The following is an 18,415-nucleotide window of genomic DNA, read 5'->3' as shown; positions in this document are numbered from 1 at the left end:
ACTCAACTGCTTTCCCAACTAACCATAACTGATGCTAACTAATAACAGAAACTGTATCATTTACTTCCTAATAAGTTCATGAAGGAATTAGACCCACTATTCAAGAGCTGGTTGTGTTTATTAAGAGGCATCTGTAGGAAATTGAGGCCCTTAAAGAGTTAAAACCAACTATTTTTCTACCTAAACAAGAGATTTGGGTACCACCAGATTCAGATAAAATAAAGCCAAATTGTGATGCTTCTTTTAACTCTAGTGTAAATACTTTTGTATCAGGTACTTTGTCCAGAAATGAATTTGGGCAAATTATGGCTGCTTGTACTTACCCTCATCATGGCATTGTTAATGCTTTCGCAGCTGAAGCAAGGGCGTATGACCAAGCAGTTGTTTTTGCATAAAAGTTAGGGTTTCGATCGATCTAGGTGGAGGGAGATTCATATACGGTCATCAAGAAATTGAACTCTTGTATTCCTGACATATCGATATTGAGTCCGATTATTCAAGATATAAAGGCAAGGATGGGATTTTTTTTGAAAGTATTACCTTTTGTTTTGTTGGTAGGACGGCGAATGTAGCTGCTCATACTCTTGCGGAAGGTGGGTGCCTGTTTTCAGAACCATAGTACTGGGTAGAGGAAGTAACATTAGCGATGGAACAGAAGATGGTTATGGATTGACAAAGATGGTTGTCTTGGAGTTAAGTTGGGTAGCTAAAAAGCTTTGGGCTTTGGAGATTTCCTACGAAATTACGAAAACAATGACGAAGCAAAAAAATTTTCTAAATTGTAACTTCAAAGAAAGAATCCCAAGCAACAAAGAACTCAAAAACAACAAATTAGTTTTAAGGAAAGTAAGAAACCAAATTTATAGATTTTTCAATACACCTTCTTAAATGCATCATTTTGAGAACAAAAGGCATGACAAATAGCATCTAGCCATTTACACAATGTTAGATGCTCCTCATCATGGCCATTCTTCCCCAAAACTTCACATTTTTATTTGTCCTTCTAAAAGGAATCAAGTGTCTCTTCATCTTCTTCGATGGGACAAACTTTAATCAAAATTTAAATCATGTCTCACGAACCGTTCAACTCAGGGGAACTATTGGTAATAACCTTCTGCCACTCGGACACATGTCAGCACTAGGCACATCATTGACCTATACATTGACTCCTATTGAAGTAACGCCTAAGTAGACCACCCACTCTTAGTACCTCTAGACAAAACTACACGTTCTACTTAGAGGGAGTCACCCACCAATATCTAAGTGAACACTCTCCTAGTATGAAAACACTTTTAAGACAATAAGGACTTCATTCAAGCATGATAACCTCATATTGATAAAGTCCCATGATACACACTCATGATTATCTTTACGCATTTAGCGAACTAAATGTATATCCTGTCACGTCATACTAATAAACAAAGGGACCTTTCCTATAAATGCCTTAATAAACAATGAAGAAATGATCAATCTTCTAGCACCTTAAAGTTACTCTGAGCAATTATCTTCTTGATCAACCGTCCTCTTGTCCCTATTTCGACTCTCAGCCTCTTTAGGTGAACCGACCTCTATTGCACCATCGTGATCTCCTCTTTACTCCTCCTTATCCTTTTCCTTTGTTGTACATTATATCAATAGAGATAATATATTATTTAGTGATTAGGCATCAGATCAAGGCTTTAAACAAACAAAACAATCAAATTAATGGAAATCCAATCACATTATCCATGTCTGTGATGTCAGATACTGAAATACTAAACAATAAGCTTAACAAAGTGTATGTCAGATTTACACTGAATCTAGACAACTAGATGTCTAGATGCATTCTAAACTTTAACTTTTGAATGATTTTTATTTTTGAAATTTTTAAAATTTATTTAATATTTTTATAAATTTTAATAATGTTTTTAAAAATTTATAAAATTTAAATTTTTTAAATATTTTTTAATTTTAAAAAAGTTTAATTTTTTATATGAATGAACTTGGACAACTAAATGTCCAAGTTCATTCTAGTAAAAGTATTTCTTTCAATTTTTTTTATTTTTGAATTATTTTTGAATTATTTATTTTTGATGACGTGGTAACTAATGTGACACCGCCATGTTAGCAACTATCATTGATATGGAGTGTCATGTCAACATTGTTAACGGTCACATCAATATTTTAACAGCCCAAGACTAAAAATGTTGGTCAAATGACTACATTGATGCAATTTGAGAGTTTAAATACTTAATTGAGTGCGTTTTTAGCTGAGGGTTTATAATTTTTCGCAAAAATTTGGGAACTTATATACCCCTTTAGCTCTCTCTTTTTTTTTTATCCCTCAATTTTGTTGGGACAATGACATCATATGCTATTGCGATCAAATAAAGATTTTTTTTTCTCTGAAGTAAAGATTAAAAGAGATGGTAAGTCTACACAAATATTTGTTTGATATTTGTTGGTCAACCAACAACTGCGTATCATGCACCTTTTACCATGTTCGCCAAACTATACATCTAAGTGTGGATGACGCCTTTGCAACTCTTTGCGAAATTCCGATTTTGAAAGGAAGCATTACGGCAAGAGATCAAGCTCCAAGCCTTCGCCTCCATGGCCACTTTCAAGCAACTGTATCTCAGAAAAGTCTTCGCTTTAGTATCCATTATTTTGCTTGTTTCTGTAATTCTTGTTTTGGGAGTTTCTTCAGCCACTTGGAATAAGGTATCCTCCGATCATTATTCCCTTCAGTTTTACGACTTTGAAATAGTCAATGAATTCCCTCACGACTCCACTGCCTTCACTCAGGTAAGTCCCCAAAGGAGGATCGATCAAACTTTATGATTTATTTTCAGACTTATTTTTCCTTATTTATCTTTTGACCATATTTTAACATTGAAATTTTATGGTTTGATTGCTTTCAGGGTCTTCTTTATGCTGGAAATGATACTTTATTTGAGTCAACTGGTCTTTACCGGCAAGTGAGTTAGTTTTTTTTTTTTGGGCTATCTCTTTATGTATGTATGTTTCATTATTCCTCAAGTTTGAATCATTGGTTTGCAGTTCCAAAATTAGTTTCCATTATTTTGCTTCGTGTCTCTAATTTTTGTTTAGGGTTGGATTTGAATGATCTGAAAACCTTTACTTAACCACCTAATCTTCTCACTGTTTCAGTCATCGGTTCGGAAAGTAGCTATTCGGACTGGAAAGGTACAGATCCCTGTCTTTCGATTTTCATTCAAGCTTGTTCTTACTTGGTTATTCATAAATTTCCATTTTCAGATGAACGAATATTAGTATTTTTGGAAGTTAAAAATTGTGTAAATAAGATTTCTTGAGAAATATAACGTAAATGGAGTTAAATTTGCTTGAAAGCTTGCTAGTAGGGTGCAATATACATGCCATATTATATTATGAATTTAAAATAACAGTTTGTTTGAATTAAAGTGACAAATCAGAGAATATGTCCTTGGTTGTAACCTGAAACAAACCATATTTTGTAATTCCAATCTTATTTACATATATGTATGTTTTTCCAGGTTGAGATTCTTCACAAGATGGCTGATTCATATTTTGGAGAGGGTTTAACTCTTCTGGGTGAAAGGTCTGTTAGAAGGAATTTAGTTGGTATACTTCGGCTCTTGCGTTCATCTAAAACATTGAGCTCCTTTCTTCATTTTCTTCCTCTTCTTCATGTTATGTGTTCTTCCCTGTTCACTTCATCAGGTCCTTTGAAGCTCCCTATTAGCTAACCGAATTATTTTGCCTCCAAATTGGTTTTAATATTTCTCAAGTTTAAAGTACATAAAGATCATTTTGCAGTTAGTGGAAATTCTGTTCATACTTGGCAGCTTGCTCTGCATTTATATGCATTCAATTGACATTTTTTTGCTCTTCATCTACTTTTATCGTTTGGTTTACAATGGATGACATTTATTAATATGGTTTCTAAATTTGTGGATTTTGCATTGTATAACTTTTTGGGTGCTTTTAAGACTAATTAGTAGTTCTTATGTTCTTTTGTAGGCTGTTCCAAGTAACTTGGTTGACGAAAATTGGTTTCATATATGACAGAAAAAATTTGCAGAAAGTTTGTGCTTCCAGTCTCTTCATCATTATACTCCTTGTTTTGGTCGTTTGATTTGTATTATCATGATTTAAATAAACACTTGTTGAGAATCTGAGCATGCATTGTTGAGTGTTACAATAATTTCTTTTGTATAATTGAAGTTGCTAATGTTTGATCCTTGGTCAACTTAGAGCCCAACACTCTACTAACAGACCACATGGCTGTTGGCAAGTGTTGCAATAATTTCCATTATTCCTTTTGCTCTACTGATATCACATTATGCTGTCATGAATTTTTAATACAAGAATTTGGCAATTCATGTCCTAGTGTCGTGTTCATGTATTATGTTACAATCATGTATAAAGTACTTTTTATTTTTATAAATATTGATAGGTTAATAATTTGTATTAAAGATGTTTGTGTATTAATGGGGTATTTTTGTTACTTTTTTGTGTCCTGTCCTGTTCATTTATTTGATTTGGGTCACTGACTTCATAAATTACCTTTCCTTCTTGCTTGTATGATGCATGTCCGGAATAGTAACTTGAAACAATGTCCAAAATAGTAACTTTCTTGTTTATGATATGACAAAAATCATCATTATGTTTGCATCTCATTAGAAACAGCTTACTGCTTTCTTAACCATCTCATTATCCAAACACATTTTACTTGTTTCTTTTGAATATAGTGCATTCTTTGCTTGTATACCTGTGTTCTTTGTCTGTAATGGTATTATTTTGTCATACTCACTGCAGTTAGAGCAATTTACACATGAGATGGAAGATGGGTGGGGACTGGCAACTGATGGCAAAATCTTATATGGAAGTGATGGGACTTCAACACTGTATCAGATCGATTCTCAAACATTAAAAGGTTCTCCTAGTACATGCATTTACTGTTGATTATATATATTCTCACTCCATTTAGGGTCTTCAACTTTGGTATTGTCCAAATATTCATGGTGCTTAGCACTGCGTAGATAGAAGTGTTTACTAATAGTAAATATCGGTAACCTTCATATTTTAGTGTTTTTATAACTTTGTTCTCTCTTTTACAATATGTTGCAGTTACAACAAAAAATGTCATCAAGTTTAATGGTCAAAATGTACGCTACCTGAATGAATTGGAATATATAAATGGTGAAATATGGGCTAATGTTTGGCAGGTATGCCTTTTGTATCTTTATTATTTTATTTTTGGGGTTCATATAGGATGGACTTTATGTTTCATTGTTTGGAACTTAGTGGAGTCTGGCTTTATAACAGGTTGTCCACCTTCTGGAATTCACGTAATCTTGTGTCCTCTGATAGCAGTATAGCAGAAAAATAATTAATTGGTTTTTGGTTTTTGACATTCTAAACAAAAGTTTCCTGGAAAACACTATTCTGTGAATGCCTAGAAGAAACTATTTCTGAATGGCCCCTTCACAATCCTTTTCCCTTTCACATGCGAATCGATTTATGTCTATCTTGAGTGGCCTTCATGAGAATCAATTTGTTTTATGGTGAAAGTACTTGCCAAGTCCCTCTATGACTTGATCAAATTAATATTTCTACTATTAAATGGATCAATTTAATCTTTGTACTGTTAAATAAAATTAAATAAGGTCAAATTGTAGCAGAGTTAACATTTGTTGTTTAAAACATGGCATGAAAATTAACTTTTTATTTTGCAGTTCAACTCCAAACAAAAGATTCCATTTTGCAGAACCATAAAAAACTTTAAAAATATTAACTCTTTTAAACAATAAATAAAGTTAACTCTATTGAAATTTAGCCTTATTTGATTCTTTTTGATAGCACAAGGACTAAATTGATAAATTTAATAGTAGAGAGACTAATTCGATCCGGTCCCTATAATAGGGGGACTTGCCAAGTAAATTCACCTTTGTCTTATCTGTCTCATTTCCTCAATATATTAACTTCCATTTGACACTATTGCCCCTGTAACTGCTCAATCTTCTGCGTTATGAGTTATATATCTGGGAAAGAAAAGATTAGCTGCTCACTTAAATTGTTTCCTGAAGTCTGCTTCCTTTCTGTGTAGACTGACTGCATTGCAAGAATCTCACCTAATAATGGTACAATACTTGGATGGATTCTTCTTCCAAGTTTAAGGTATATATATTATTATTTGGCTAAGTGTTATCTCTAATCGAATAATTACTAATTAAATCCATCATACTGTTTGATTGTTTTACAGAGAAGGACTATTAGCGGCCGGATATAACGTAAGCACCTAATTCTGAATTTCCTTTTCTCTTTTAACACTGCCTGTCGCTTGTGGTACAATGAAAGCTCTATACGATTTGTTTAAAGATGGTAGATACTCTTTAGGCTACACCTTTTACTTATTCCAGTCTTCATCACTTAATGGTACATTGATTCATCTATGTTTACTGCTTAGCAGCCTAACTCATGAATTTCTCTATGGTTTAGGGTATTGATGTTCTAAATGGCATCGCTTGGGATAGCGGCAATAATCGCATTTTTGGTAAGTTGTAAACCAGAATTGGCCGATGTTTTATGCAGCAGCTTATATGTGTGGTTAGTCCATTTTGCATGACAATTATATATATTGAGGACCCATATTTCTGTTCATTTTCTAGTTACCGGAAAACTCTGGCCAAAGCTTTATGAGATCAAGCTGCATCCAGCTAAGAAACACTATAACAGTGAAGACATTGAGAAGCTTTGCTTGGCGTGAAAATTAAGGTATACGCATGGGATATTGTACGTTAAAACTGGAGCCCAAAGTTTTCCATTTGAAAATACCTGAATTGGAGGTTGTATTTACACATTTGATTACTAGCATTGTTGTAAAATTTGTATTTACTTGAGAAGCTATTATCGGCCAGTTCTGATAATACTAATAATTCACATTTTTTTATGTTATATTATAATTAGTATTGAACTTGAAACCCCATATAGAGATGCATGTTCTTTAAGCTCTCCACGACTTAAATTGGATTATTTACATGAGTCATTAGAAGGAAAACCTTGAGAACGAAACTTCAACCCAAAAGGACTGTAATAGTGAGGAAGTTATACATGATGGTATGAAAATCTGTAAAGAGATTTTGGAGTTCCTCGTATTAGATTTTCAATGGTCTATTATTACAAGTGTTACGCATGAGAAGCATCCTCGTTGTCTTTCCAGACGTTCACCCGGCTACCCTCTGCATGATTTCTTAGCGATGCCTCTCGTCTGATGCGCCGTTCCTGCATACCACAAAAACTGAACTGATCGGTAGCCCAAAAAGACCAGACAGCAATAGGTACAGAATGTGTGATATCTTGTTTCTTACATCATTTAGCAATAAGTCACGTGGCTCAAGCATATGAATCACTTCTCCCATTTTTGGCCTATGGTCTAAATCCGGATCCACGCATCGAAATGCGATCAAGGTAATCCGTTTGAGTTCCTTTACAGAGGGAGTTTCTGGCATCTTAGGATCAACTACATCTGCAATTTTCTTGTTTGCAATCATGGACTTTAACCAGTCAATCAAGTAAATCTACAACATGAAATTTCACTTTCGAAATTAGTGACAACAAGCTCTGTATAATATAATGCTCAAACATTCAACGATTAAGAATTGGTACTTGGGGTTGATGATGATGATCAACAGGCATCCTCCCTGATACAAGCTCCATCACAAGTATTCCAAAGCTATACACATCACTCTTCTTATCCCAGCGGCTGGTGGAACCGTGTCCTTCAGCAGCATAACTTTAGGTTCCCCATGCAAATCAACAAAAAAGTTTTTAACCCATTATCATGTTTCTCAAAATACTTGCAAGTGAACAGTCAATAAACAGACCCTAGCTTCACCAATGAAGGAGTGGTTCCATGGGTGTGGTTTGGACCCAGCAGCCTAGAAAGTGCAGCATCAGAGATCTTAGGATTCCATAGGTGATCAAGTAATATATTGTTTGCCTTTAAGTTTTGATGGACAATATGTGGTTCAATATCTTCATGCAGGTAAGCCAATCTGTAAATCACAATTCTCATCAACCATATCAATGTAACATGAACTAAATCATTAGAAATTAGGATTGAAGAACTCACCCTTTTGCTATCCCATGGATAATGTTCATACGAACGGTCCAGGTAAGAGGACTCTCTTGTCCTAGAGGACCATGAAGCCATTGATGGAGATTACTGTTATTAACATATTCATATACAAGCATCCTAATGAAGCAGAAAACTAATCAGGTAGGAGTTTGAGGCATCACCATTTCCGGATCACATAAAGTAAAAAAATACCTGTAACCTTGTTCCATGCAGTATCCTATCAGCTTGACTAGATTCTTGTGTCGGACATGCCCGATTACCTCGGCCTCTGTGACGAACCCCTCCGTTTGGCAACTGATCGTCACATGATCAATTCGCTTAGCTAGTGAACTCATTGAAAGATGTAAAAATAATGATAGATACCTGTTAGTGGATAGCCTCTTCACTGCCACTGTTGTACCGTCTAAAAGAACCCCACGGTAGACAACACCATAATCACCATTTCCGATTAAATTAGCATAGGCGAAACCATTTGTGAAAACGTCAACATCCCTCAAACTGAAGCGATTACTCGTCCAGGTGTCGGGAACTCCATGGGAGAAGTTAGGAAAGTGCTCTATATCAGCTAGATAATTGGCACGAGTAGACCACTGGTCGGGCAACATCACCTGAAGCTCAGGCTGGGTGGACGTGTTCATCTCTATCTCCGAAATGCTAAGCGGAAGGAGACTCCTATTGAGCGAGGAAGAGCAGTAAGCGGTTCGATAATTGGTGGGAGCAATGGGGTTGGGTAGGCAAAAGGGGGGGGTTCTGCTGGATTTTGTACGTCGATAGCATACAACATAACAAGAGACAATGGAGAAAGATAAAAGAAGGAAGAAAGACAGGAAAGCAAGGATCAAGATCCATAATGGAAGACCCAGAAAAGAGGTATGGTTGGAGAGCTTTTCACTGAGATATGAAACCTCTGATGACATGGTGCGTAGCAGAGGAAGAAAAGGACGTGGAATTAGTGGGTTTCAGGCTTCATGGAAGAGGAAATGTGGTTTAGTTGGTAAAACAGAAGAGATTCAGTTTAGCTTAAATCTCTATGGGATTTATTTTAAAAATTCTTCCTACGCCAACTAATTAGCGGGGGTAAAGGGAATATATATTTCATTAAATTTACTAAAAACCATTTTTTTTTCAAGTTTTCCCATTAATTCAAATAAGCAACTCACTTGTTTTGTGCATACTTTTGGTAAAATCATCAATCGAAAGGTAGACAGTGGTTGGATCAGCCTTATTTCTTAATGATTAAATGTTTTCTGTCTCTCTCAATTTTAAAATTGAGTAAATTAGTTCTTCTTAAAAAAATAAATACGAGATATAATAATGAATTTAACTTTCAATATTTAAATATTTTATTAAAAATTTAACAAATTTATCTTCAATATTTACACAAATGTTACCTAATAAATTTATTAAATTAGAACCAAATTGATAAATATGTAAATTTTGAAAACTAAAATAATGTATAAAATAATGTATAACGTGAATACCCGAATTTATCCCACTATTCTAATCAAACAATGTGGATTGGAGAATTGAGTAATTACTTTTTAGTTGGGCTTCGGATCATCCCTTTTATTTTATTAAGTTGGGTTTGATTTATGAGTTATTGTTTGAGCTTCACACCCAATTTTAAGTCCAATAGATAGATTTGAAATCATAAACCACTTTATTTTTATTCTTCACTTTTTACTTATGGTTCTTTAGTTTTTTTTTTCTTGAGGCAACTAGTTCTTTAGTTTTGAATTTAAAATTCCTTTGAACCTTATCTTCAAAAGTTTGCTACTTTTGCTTTGCGACGATCAGGTTCACTTTGTCAACTGGTAATCTATCTTGTCACAATCGATACATAGTGTGTAACTTAAAAAGAGATTTAAAAGAAGGGAAGATCTTTTCTTGGGGAGAGCTCTAAGGGTTGGCCCTCCCCATCTTTGTCCACACTGTCGTCCTCAAACATTGCCTTAAAGGGCTTTCTTGTCTTCACCCATAGTGTCATATATGAAGTTTTGTGGCTTCTTCTTTGATCGTCCATAGATTCCTTCAATGCTCATCCATCTAGGCATGTCCGTAGGATTTTTGTCCTTTGTATCTCTTGCTAGTGACTTCCTCAATTGGTTTCTATGGTGGCATCTAGGCAAGGACTTTTAGCTCACTTCTCCCTTATGTTGAAGGTTGATGCTTATGATTGTTCGAAGGTCTTCTTTGTGGGTGGTTGCTACTAGCGCTTATTCCTTCCACTTTGGTCTTAATGAGGAGGAGACATGGTCTATCCACTAGCGCATTCGGATGATTGGTGCTTCGACTTGTATCAGATGCTTGCGCGATGGTCTAGAGTCCATCACCTTGAAATTTCATTAGTGACCTTTTTCTTTTTCATGGAGGCATAATTTGGTTGAACATTTTTTATGCTTTGATCTTAGGCTCCATGTGGTTTTACTTAGTGTAACATCCCGATTTTGGGCCTAGTCGGAACAGAGGTTTCGGGACTACAAATTCGATGAGAAAAAATTTATTTTTACTATATTTTTATGGTCTACAATTTCACGGAATGATTTCGTGAAAATTTCGTTCAAAAATTTTGACGTTTGGGCACTCAATTTAGTCAAAAGGACTAAATTGTAAAAAGTACAAAAATTGAGTTCTACAAGTTAGAGGTGTCCAATTGTTATGAAATTTTAAATTGGAGGTCTTTATATGGTAATTAGACCATTGGTTAAGTTATGGACAAAAATGGACATGAGATAAGAAAAATAGGAAATTTTTAAGTTTGGGGCATTTTGATAATTCGGTAATTAAAATGAATTAAAAGGGAAAAAGATGGCAAATTGTGCTCATCTTCTTAATGTTCTTTACGTTTTTGGAGTCCCGGTAACTTGATTTAGCTTATTCTAGCAATAATTTAACCTAGGGTTTATATTTGGAAAAATACCCATAGGTGAAATATGTTTATTTTGATGTTTTATGATAGAATATGAAGCTGGAAATTATGTTAAACAACTTTTGCTAGTCGATTTTAAGTGAAAACGAGTAAATTGACATAATCGGTAAAATACCTAATGTTCATAAGTAAGTGTTAGAGTAAGAATTTGATGTTGTCATAGAAGAGAAAAATGTTCAGCATGTTATAAAACATAAGAATAAGAGATGAAGTTTAATTTTCGAGCTTTGGGGCAAAAGTGTAATTATGTAAAAGTTTAGTGGCAAAATCATAATTTTGCCAAGTTAGAGTCGAGGGCTATTTTGGTAAATTTGAGTATTAAATAAACTAAATTTGCGATTATAGATCAAGAAGAACGGAATCTGAGGTTAGACAAAGGAAAGAATAAGGTTGAAGACTAAGTGGGTGGATTTGGCTATATTTTGTACCGAGGTAAGTTTACGGTAAATAAATGTAATATTTCAATAATTATTATCAATGTTGTTACTTTCCAACAATTATATATTTATTTCATGAAATTAGTTAATGTTAACTCGAGTATGAGATGACAGAGAATTAGTGATACAAGCCCCGTTGAAACATTAGGAATGTATTGGATACAAATGTCATGACATTTGGGTAAAGAGATCCCATGTAAGACCATGTCTGGGACATGGAGTTGGCATCATTGAGATTATGTGAGGTCCCATGTAAGAACATGTCTGGGACATGGCGTTGGCACCGAGATGAGAGGTCCCCCATAAGACCATGTCTGGGACATGGCATGAGCACCGATATGAGAACTCCCATGTAAGACCATATCTGGGATATGGCATTGGCAATACAAGAAACATCCCATGTAATACCATGTCTAGGACATGGCTTTGGCATGTTATTATCAGAAAAGAGACCCAAGTATCCTTATTATTCCAATGTGGCTCAACGGGCTAGTAAACAAATTATGTTCCATGAAAGTTCAGGTAAAAGCATAAATAGCAAATTCATGTGAGTTATAAGAGTTAAGAACATATTATGTTATCAATTAAGGATCAACATTTCAGCAAGAGAAGAGTAAGTTATAATCATGAGTTAGCTAAGTAAACAAGCAAGAGAACGAGTAAGAGATTAAGTAAAGAGGAAATTAGGGATCATGTTACTTGAGTATAATTATTTGTGTTAAGTGTTGTTATTTATTTACCTGTAAACTTACTAAGCTTTATGATTACTTCTTTTATTTTTCTTTATTTTATAGTATTTCTTTTATAGCGTCCACACTATCAACCACAACAACTCGGTATTTTATGATGATCAATGTTGAACTATGGCATGTATAGGGACTTAGTCATTTTGAATGTATGTTATTATGATAATGCTAAAGGATGATGTGTAAATATGTGATAATTTTTAGCTATTAAAATGGCTAAGTAAGAATATGTTTGGTATTATGTATGCCTAGGTGATAGTTTATACCTAGAAATCGTGAAAAAGTAAAAATTTGCTATGAAACAGATTTCAAATAGCAGCAATGACATGACTTTGAAAAATCACCAAGGATAGTATAAAATTAATTATAGGGTGAATGATATATATAATTAAATCTTATTGAATCTATTTTCATATAAAAATAACGGTGTAGAAAAAGGAATTTTATATTCTGAGATATGTGGATTTTAGTTAGATATGGTCAGAACTGTTTTTGGAGTCCCCTGTTCTGATTTTAGAAAATCATTAAAAATTGTACAAAAATATTTGTGAGTTTTAATTATATTTCTAGATTATTTAATGAGTTTATTTTATGTAGAAACAAGTTATAACACCATATTAAAATCATACAATGAGAAAATTAAATTTTAGTGACGAGAGGTCAGGACAGTCGAACAGTGAAACAAGGAAGAATTTAACTAATAAAATGTACTAATTGGCTGAACCAAAAATTCTGAAAAATTTATGGTAATAAGATATATGAGTCTAGTTTTAGGGAAAATTTACAGATATAAATTTTGAGTTTTGTAGCTCGAGTTATAATTAATTTAGTAACTGCTATGTGATTGGATAACTTTGTTGTAAATAGTGAAATTAATTTTAAAAGCAAATTTTTATGCCTCAAACTAGTAAGTTAAGTCAAGTAACGCCTCGTGCTCGACTCCGACAACGGTCTCGGGTAAGGGGTGTTACACTTAGTCCTTCATGAGTCAAGGCCCATCAAACTCTTGTTGAAAAGCTCATTGTTTTAGAGACTTTGCTACTCGTGGTATAACATCCTTTGAACGCTTGCCAAGGGAGTTTTTGCCTAAGTATTTTTTTCTATTTTTCTACTGCTCTTGCTTTATTTTCATAAGTTATATAATAAAGTTAATAAAATAGAACAAAAAATAAATATTTTAGGAGAAGTAACTGAATTAGATTTGAACAACAAATATAAAGATATTTTATCTGAAGTTAATAATAAATTAGAACAAGTTTTATTAATAAAACTATAAAGATATTTTTCCTCTCCTTCTATCGTGTTTGTTAAGAAAGGCTTGCGGATTTCTTGAAATATATGGCGTTAGGGAAGAGAGTTCTTCTATAGGCTATATATTGGACTTATTCTTTCATCCATGTTACAATAGATGCTTTTTGTTGGGACTCTTGTCTTTAGTTAAAAAGGTAGTCCTACCCTTAATAAAAAATATTTGTGTCAAGTTAAGAAAGCTTACTTGTTCGTCAAAGGAAGTGGCAAGGTCCAGGGGTTTGTTTCTTAAGCTTCATGGTTGTGTTGATTAGGAATGGAAGTAAGATGGATACCAACATTTTTTGAAGGCTTAAACAACAAAATGGTACCTAAATTATACTACTTTTCCCCAATTGGTACCTAAATTTTTTTTTGGTCAGAACCGGTACCTAAACTATTAAATCATTACCCATTTTACCCCGACTATGAGTCCCGTTAGAAAAACAAATTCAGCCAATCATAACTTGCCACGTAGACCTCTATTTATTTTACCCATTTTCTTATATTTTCTTCTTATCAAACAATTTTTACCAGACTTTCTTACATTTTCTCATCAACCAAACACCCAAAAAAAAATTATTTGCTTCTTTCTACAAAGATTTCACCATTTTATTAATTTCAAGCTTCAAGTGTTTCTACTAGCTTCAAGATTTTAATCTTCTCTTTTCTTCACCAAAACATTCCCGAAGAAGGTTCCCTTTTTTACTCTCTGTCTTTCTCTCCCAATACCAAGTTGATTAAAAGTTTTGATTCCTTATTTAACTAATTAGGTTTTTGTAACAACTATAACCCGGTCCCATCGTCGGACCTAAGTTACGGAATGCTACAGTAATAGCCAGAATAGAACACATTCAATTCACTTTGATTGACTCTAACAAACATGGAATACTTCATAAATGCATAATTATTACTCAAATTTAACAACAATAAAAAACAAATAACATAATCAATTCAGTTTATGATTAACAAATACATCATTTCTCATATCATATACAGGCTTATGTATGCTCTAATATCATTTAGAATTTAACTAGGACTAATTTGCAACATTCTCAAAATTCCAGGTCAATTATAAATCACAATAGTTCAGTGCTCAATTTAATCGTCATAAGTCAATAGTCAATCATTAATCATAACAATCATACAAAACTAACCTTAAATCGAGCCTATTGGATCTTAAAAACAGTTTAGAAACAATCAAGGACTAATTTGAAACAAAATAGAAAAATATGGAAAAAAACTAAAAATAAGGGTCACACGGCCGTGTGTTGTGCGACTCGTAATAGGGTTACCCTGTCTTGTCTCCAGGCCGTGTAATAGACTGATGCCGTGTGGAAAAACCTACACCTAAAAATTAATAAGACACATGGCCATGTGAGGAGGCCGTCTGTGGCACACAGCCGTGTGGCAAACCGTGTTCCAGGTCGTGTGCAACCAAAAATGACTCCAAAAACAAGTAATTTCAAACATCATTTCTTAGGTATCAAACCCAACCATTTTCACCTATTCAAAACATATTGAAACATGTTAAAATCATACCAAAACATTCAACCTAAGTGTTTAACCAATGTACCCTCATTGGTACCACAATTCAAACATTTAAAATCCAAATCACATACATTTTTCCCAAAACACCAAACATGTATCTATCAAGCATTTCAAAACCTTAAACCACAATCAAAACCAAACTTGCAAAGGCATGAATCTTACCACTTATATACATATGGTCAAAACATACCAAAAGTGTCAAATAAACGCACCCACAACATCACATTACAAAGCATGAAACAATATGTCTAATAACAAGTAAATTCAAACTCCTAGTACATGCCATTTACAACCCAACTACAAAATAATCAAAACTTATACCGATTTGGGAATGGATAGTGTGTATGCTCCGAGTTGAACTTCCAACCGATTAAGATTTCCGATGATCTCCAAAGAAAGAAACATTGGACGTAAGCAAATCAATGCTTAGTAAGCTTGTATATAACAGAAACTTAAACTTACCAAATTTGAATCATTTGTACATTTCATGTGTAATTTCATTAACAAGTTTATGAGTTCATTCATTTCCTATACACACAACAAATCTCACAAGTTAGTGAGTTCACATATATACATGAAAGTTGAGCATACTATAGAAAAACGTTCAAATAGCATATTTACAATCAAATCGTTCAACTCATATTCAAATGGTAATCTCATTCCATTTTATTATACCCTATTCAATTTATCATTTTAATGATTGATTCTATGTAGATAATGCATCTATTCTTTTAATTTTACATATATAAAAACTTAAAACATACCATATCATATAATGTTCATATATAACAATTGCAATTCAATCACCCCTCTCAATCTATAATATGTGACACATTTGATTCAAAGTTTCGTACCATATATACATTTCATAATTATTCCTTACATAAATCAATTTACATATAGCCATTTCAAGTATCGACCTGATCACAACACGATTCAACAATTTCCAGATTATTAAACAGTTAAACATACATATATTCAAAATTTGTAATTCGTTTACTTCAATGAAACAGTTCCTTATCAAATAACCTTCATTCTTTCAATTGATATTTGTAAAAATATTCAATACATAAGTCCAGAAAAAAATAAAACTCATAAGAGCTAATCAGATATAGAATAAATGTGTCAGGTTACTCGTCTGGGCTAAACCAGTGATAACATAGAAAAATAGCCTGGCCAGGGCTATGTATACATGTAAGGTTACTAGTCTAGGCTAAACCTTTAAAATGAAAACGAATTACCAGTCCAGGCTAAATCCAAGTCACATGTATACCCGAGTCCGCAACACATGCTAGAGCTCAGTTTAGAATAGTAATTCAGACAGAAATCTCATGTATGAAAATTTTACTCGATCCATCGAAATTATTTCAGAAATTCAGTATTTTTCACATAAAATAATTTCATTTTATCAGTGTTAAATATATATCATTAATACCATTTAATAATAAATTATAACCAAATATAACAGTATGAACTTGCCTAGACAAAACGGTTGCGAAAACAAGGCCGACGACTAATCTGATAATTTAGCTTTTCCACAATCCAAGTCCAATTGTTTTATTCCTTGATCAACTAATATTTTTCATTCAATTAATCCATTCAAACATCTCAATTAAATAAGCTTAAACTTATAAGCCATTTTAATATAAATTTACAAAATTACCCTAAAACTTTACACTTTTTGTAATTTAATCCCTAAACCCAAAATTTACAAATTAACCACATTTAATCAAAACCCATGCTAACCGAATTCTATATAATCCCTCTTCAGCCTACATTTATCACAATTTCACAATAATTCCAAGAAGTTTTACTATTTTAATAATAAAATTACTAAAAATCATTTTATAAAATAGTTTTATTTAACAACTAAGCTTAATAATATACCATTAGACCTCAAAAACACTTCAAACTCATCAATGCCGTAGCCAAAAACATTTAACAGTTTTGAAAACGAAGGTACAGGTTAACTTGACCTAGTTACAACAATCTCAAAAACATAAAATTTATGAGAAACATGTGAAAAATGGCTTACCATGCATGAATACACTCAAGGTCGAAGCTCTCAAGCTTGCAAACATGTCGTTCGATTGCAAAACATGAAAAATGAAGAAGATAATAATTGTTTTACTACTTTTTTTCATTTGTATATTCTTTTACATAAAAATTCCATTAATCATTCATATTTTAACTAAAAACACATATACCTACCGTCAAATATCTTGAATATGGTTAAATTACCATATAAGGTTATTCAATTATGTTTTTATACTCAATTTGTCCTTTTAAACTAATAGCAATTGACTTTTATGACTTTTATTATTTAGTCTTTTTTGTTTAATTAACTATCTAAACGTCAAAATTTTTGGACCAAATTTCAATGCACTTATAAATCACTCCATAAGTATTGAATAAAAATATTTACGGGCTAAATTTATATAAACGAGATCCCGAAATCTCATTTTCCAAAACCACTTGACTTTAGGAACGAACCACCTGAACTTAACTATTTGTTCAAATAACAAAAATTATCAAATTAAAGTTTATTATCACACTATATTTAGTTTGTAAATATTAAATAATAATATTTACAGACTCATTCATCGGATTTGTGGTCCCGAAATCACTATTTCTGACATCACTGAAAATTGGGTTGTTACAGTTTTTTTGTCCAATTCAGATGATGAAGTTGAGGATTTAGGGGTTAAAACTACTTTATCCATGCTCAAATTCTACAAAATTAAGTCCGTTTTTCTTTCTTTTAGCAAAGAAAAAAATGAATTATTCTTGCTGAATTTAACTAAGTAGTAAATGAAAACAGGGGAAATATCACTTGTAATACCAAAGAGTTGTTAGCTTGTTCCCCCTCATGTAGTGAGTAATCAATAGAAGCATACAAGAAATATGGGGTTGTAAAGGGCACAGTTTTGACAACGTTTTTGCAATCCGCTTGGTAATTCAACTTTTTTTTCCTTTAAAAAAAGAGAAAGATTTATAGTATTGATAATTGGGTCTAATTGAAAATTAGTGGTGATTTTAGGTGGGTCAGGATTTGATCCTCCAAGGTGGTTTGATGAGGAAAAACCAAAAGAAGAATGAGAGTTTTGGTTTTGTATTTCTCAAGTTATCCACATCAAGATCTATTCTTAATTGTTGAATTCTTGTTGGAATTTATATGAGAACAACAACAACAAACAATTGGCGGCAAAGGCAGTGAGTAAAGTGAATAAGACATTGGGATTGAGATCAAGGAGGAAGAAAATGGTGGAAAGAATTAGGTGTTTGGTTGATGAGAAAAGAATTGGGTGAAAAAAAGAGAAGGTTAAAAGCTTGAATATGG

The 18,415-nt window shown here is 33.0% G+C and overlaps 2 protein-coding genes across 3 annotated transcripts; one reads left to right on the top strand and one right to left on the bottom strand.

Annotated features, from left to right (window-relative positions):
* Positions 1 to 2,345: 2,345 nt before the first annotated feature.
* On the top strand, positions 2,346 to 6,942 carry LOC107908752 (glutaminyl-peptide cyclotransferase). The gene is made up of 11 exons (XM_041098163.1): positions 2,346 to 2,787; positions 2,904 to 2,960; positions 3,154 to 3,189; positions 3,519 to 3,583; positions 4,006 to 4,069; positions 4,804 to 4,921; positions 5,116 to 5,213; positions 6,095 to 6,165; positions 6,251 to 6,278; positions 6,487 to 6,541; positions 6,657 to 6,942. The coding sequence occupies exons 1-11, from the start codon at positions 2,593 to 2,595 to the stop codon at positions 6,752 to 6,754; spliced, it is 885 nt and encodes a 294-aa protein (XP_040954097.1). The 5' UTR covers positions 2,346 to 2,592; the 3' UTR covers positions 6,755 to 6,942.
* Positions 6,943 to 7,113: 171 nt separating this feature from the next.
* LOC107917878 (probable serine/threonine-protein kinase At1g01540) lies at positions 7,114 to 9,197 on the bottom strand. Of its 2 annotated transcripts, none has more exons than XM_016847260.2 (7): positions 8,489 to 9,197; positions 8,318 to 8,419; positions 8,120 to 8,242; positions 7,872 to 8,042; positions 7,654 to 7,780; positions 7,356 to 7,565; positions 7,114 to 7,269 (listed from the first exon to the last, which is right to left on the bottom strand). In XM_016847260.2, the coding sequence occupies exons 1-7, from the start codon at positions 9,040 to 9,042 to the stop codon at positions 7,174 to 7,176; spliced, it is 1,383 nt and encodes a 460-aa protein (XP_016702749.2). In that variant the 5' UTR covers positions 9,043 to 9,197; the 3' UTR covers positions 7,114 to 7,173. The 2 variants fall into 2 exon arrangements, with proteins under 2 accessions (XP_016702749.2, XP_040954096.1); XM_041098162.1 differs by having other exon boundaries at positions 7,114 to 7,285; positions 8,489 to 8,826.
* Between the last annotated feature and the right edge of the window lie 9,218 nt (positions 9,198 to 18,415).

Source organism: Gossypium hirsutum, chromosome D08, assembly GCF_007990345.1.
Source record: "Gossypium hirsutum isolate 1008001.06 chromosome D08, Gossypium_hirsutum_v2.1, whole genome shotgun sequence".
Lineage (NCBI taxonomy): Eukaryota > Viridiplantae > Streptophyta > Magnoliopsida > Malvales > Malvaceae > Gossypium > Gossypium hirsutum.
Note: the sequence above shows the minus strand (reverse complement) of the source record. Positions and strands in the feature narration are given on the sequence as shown.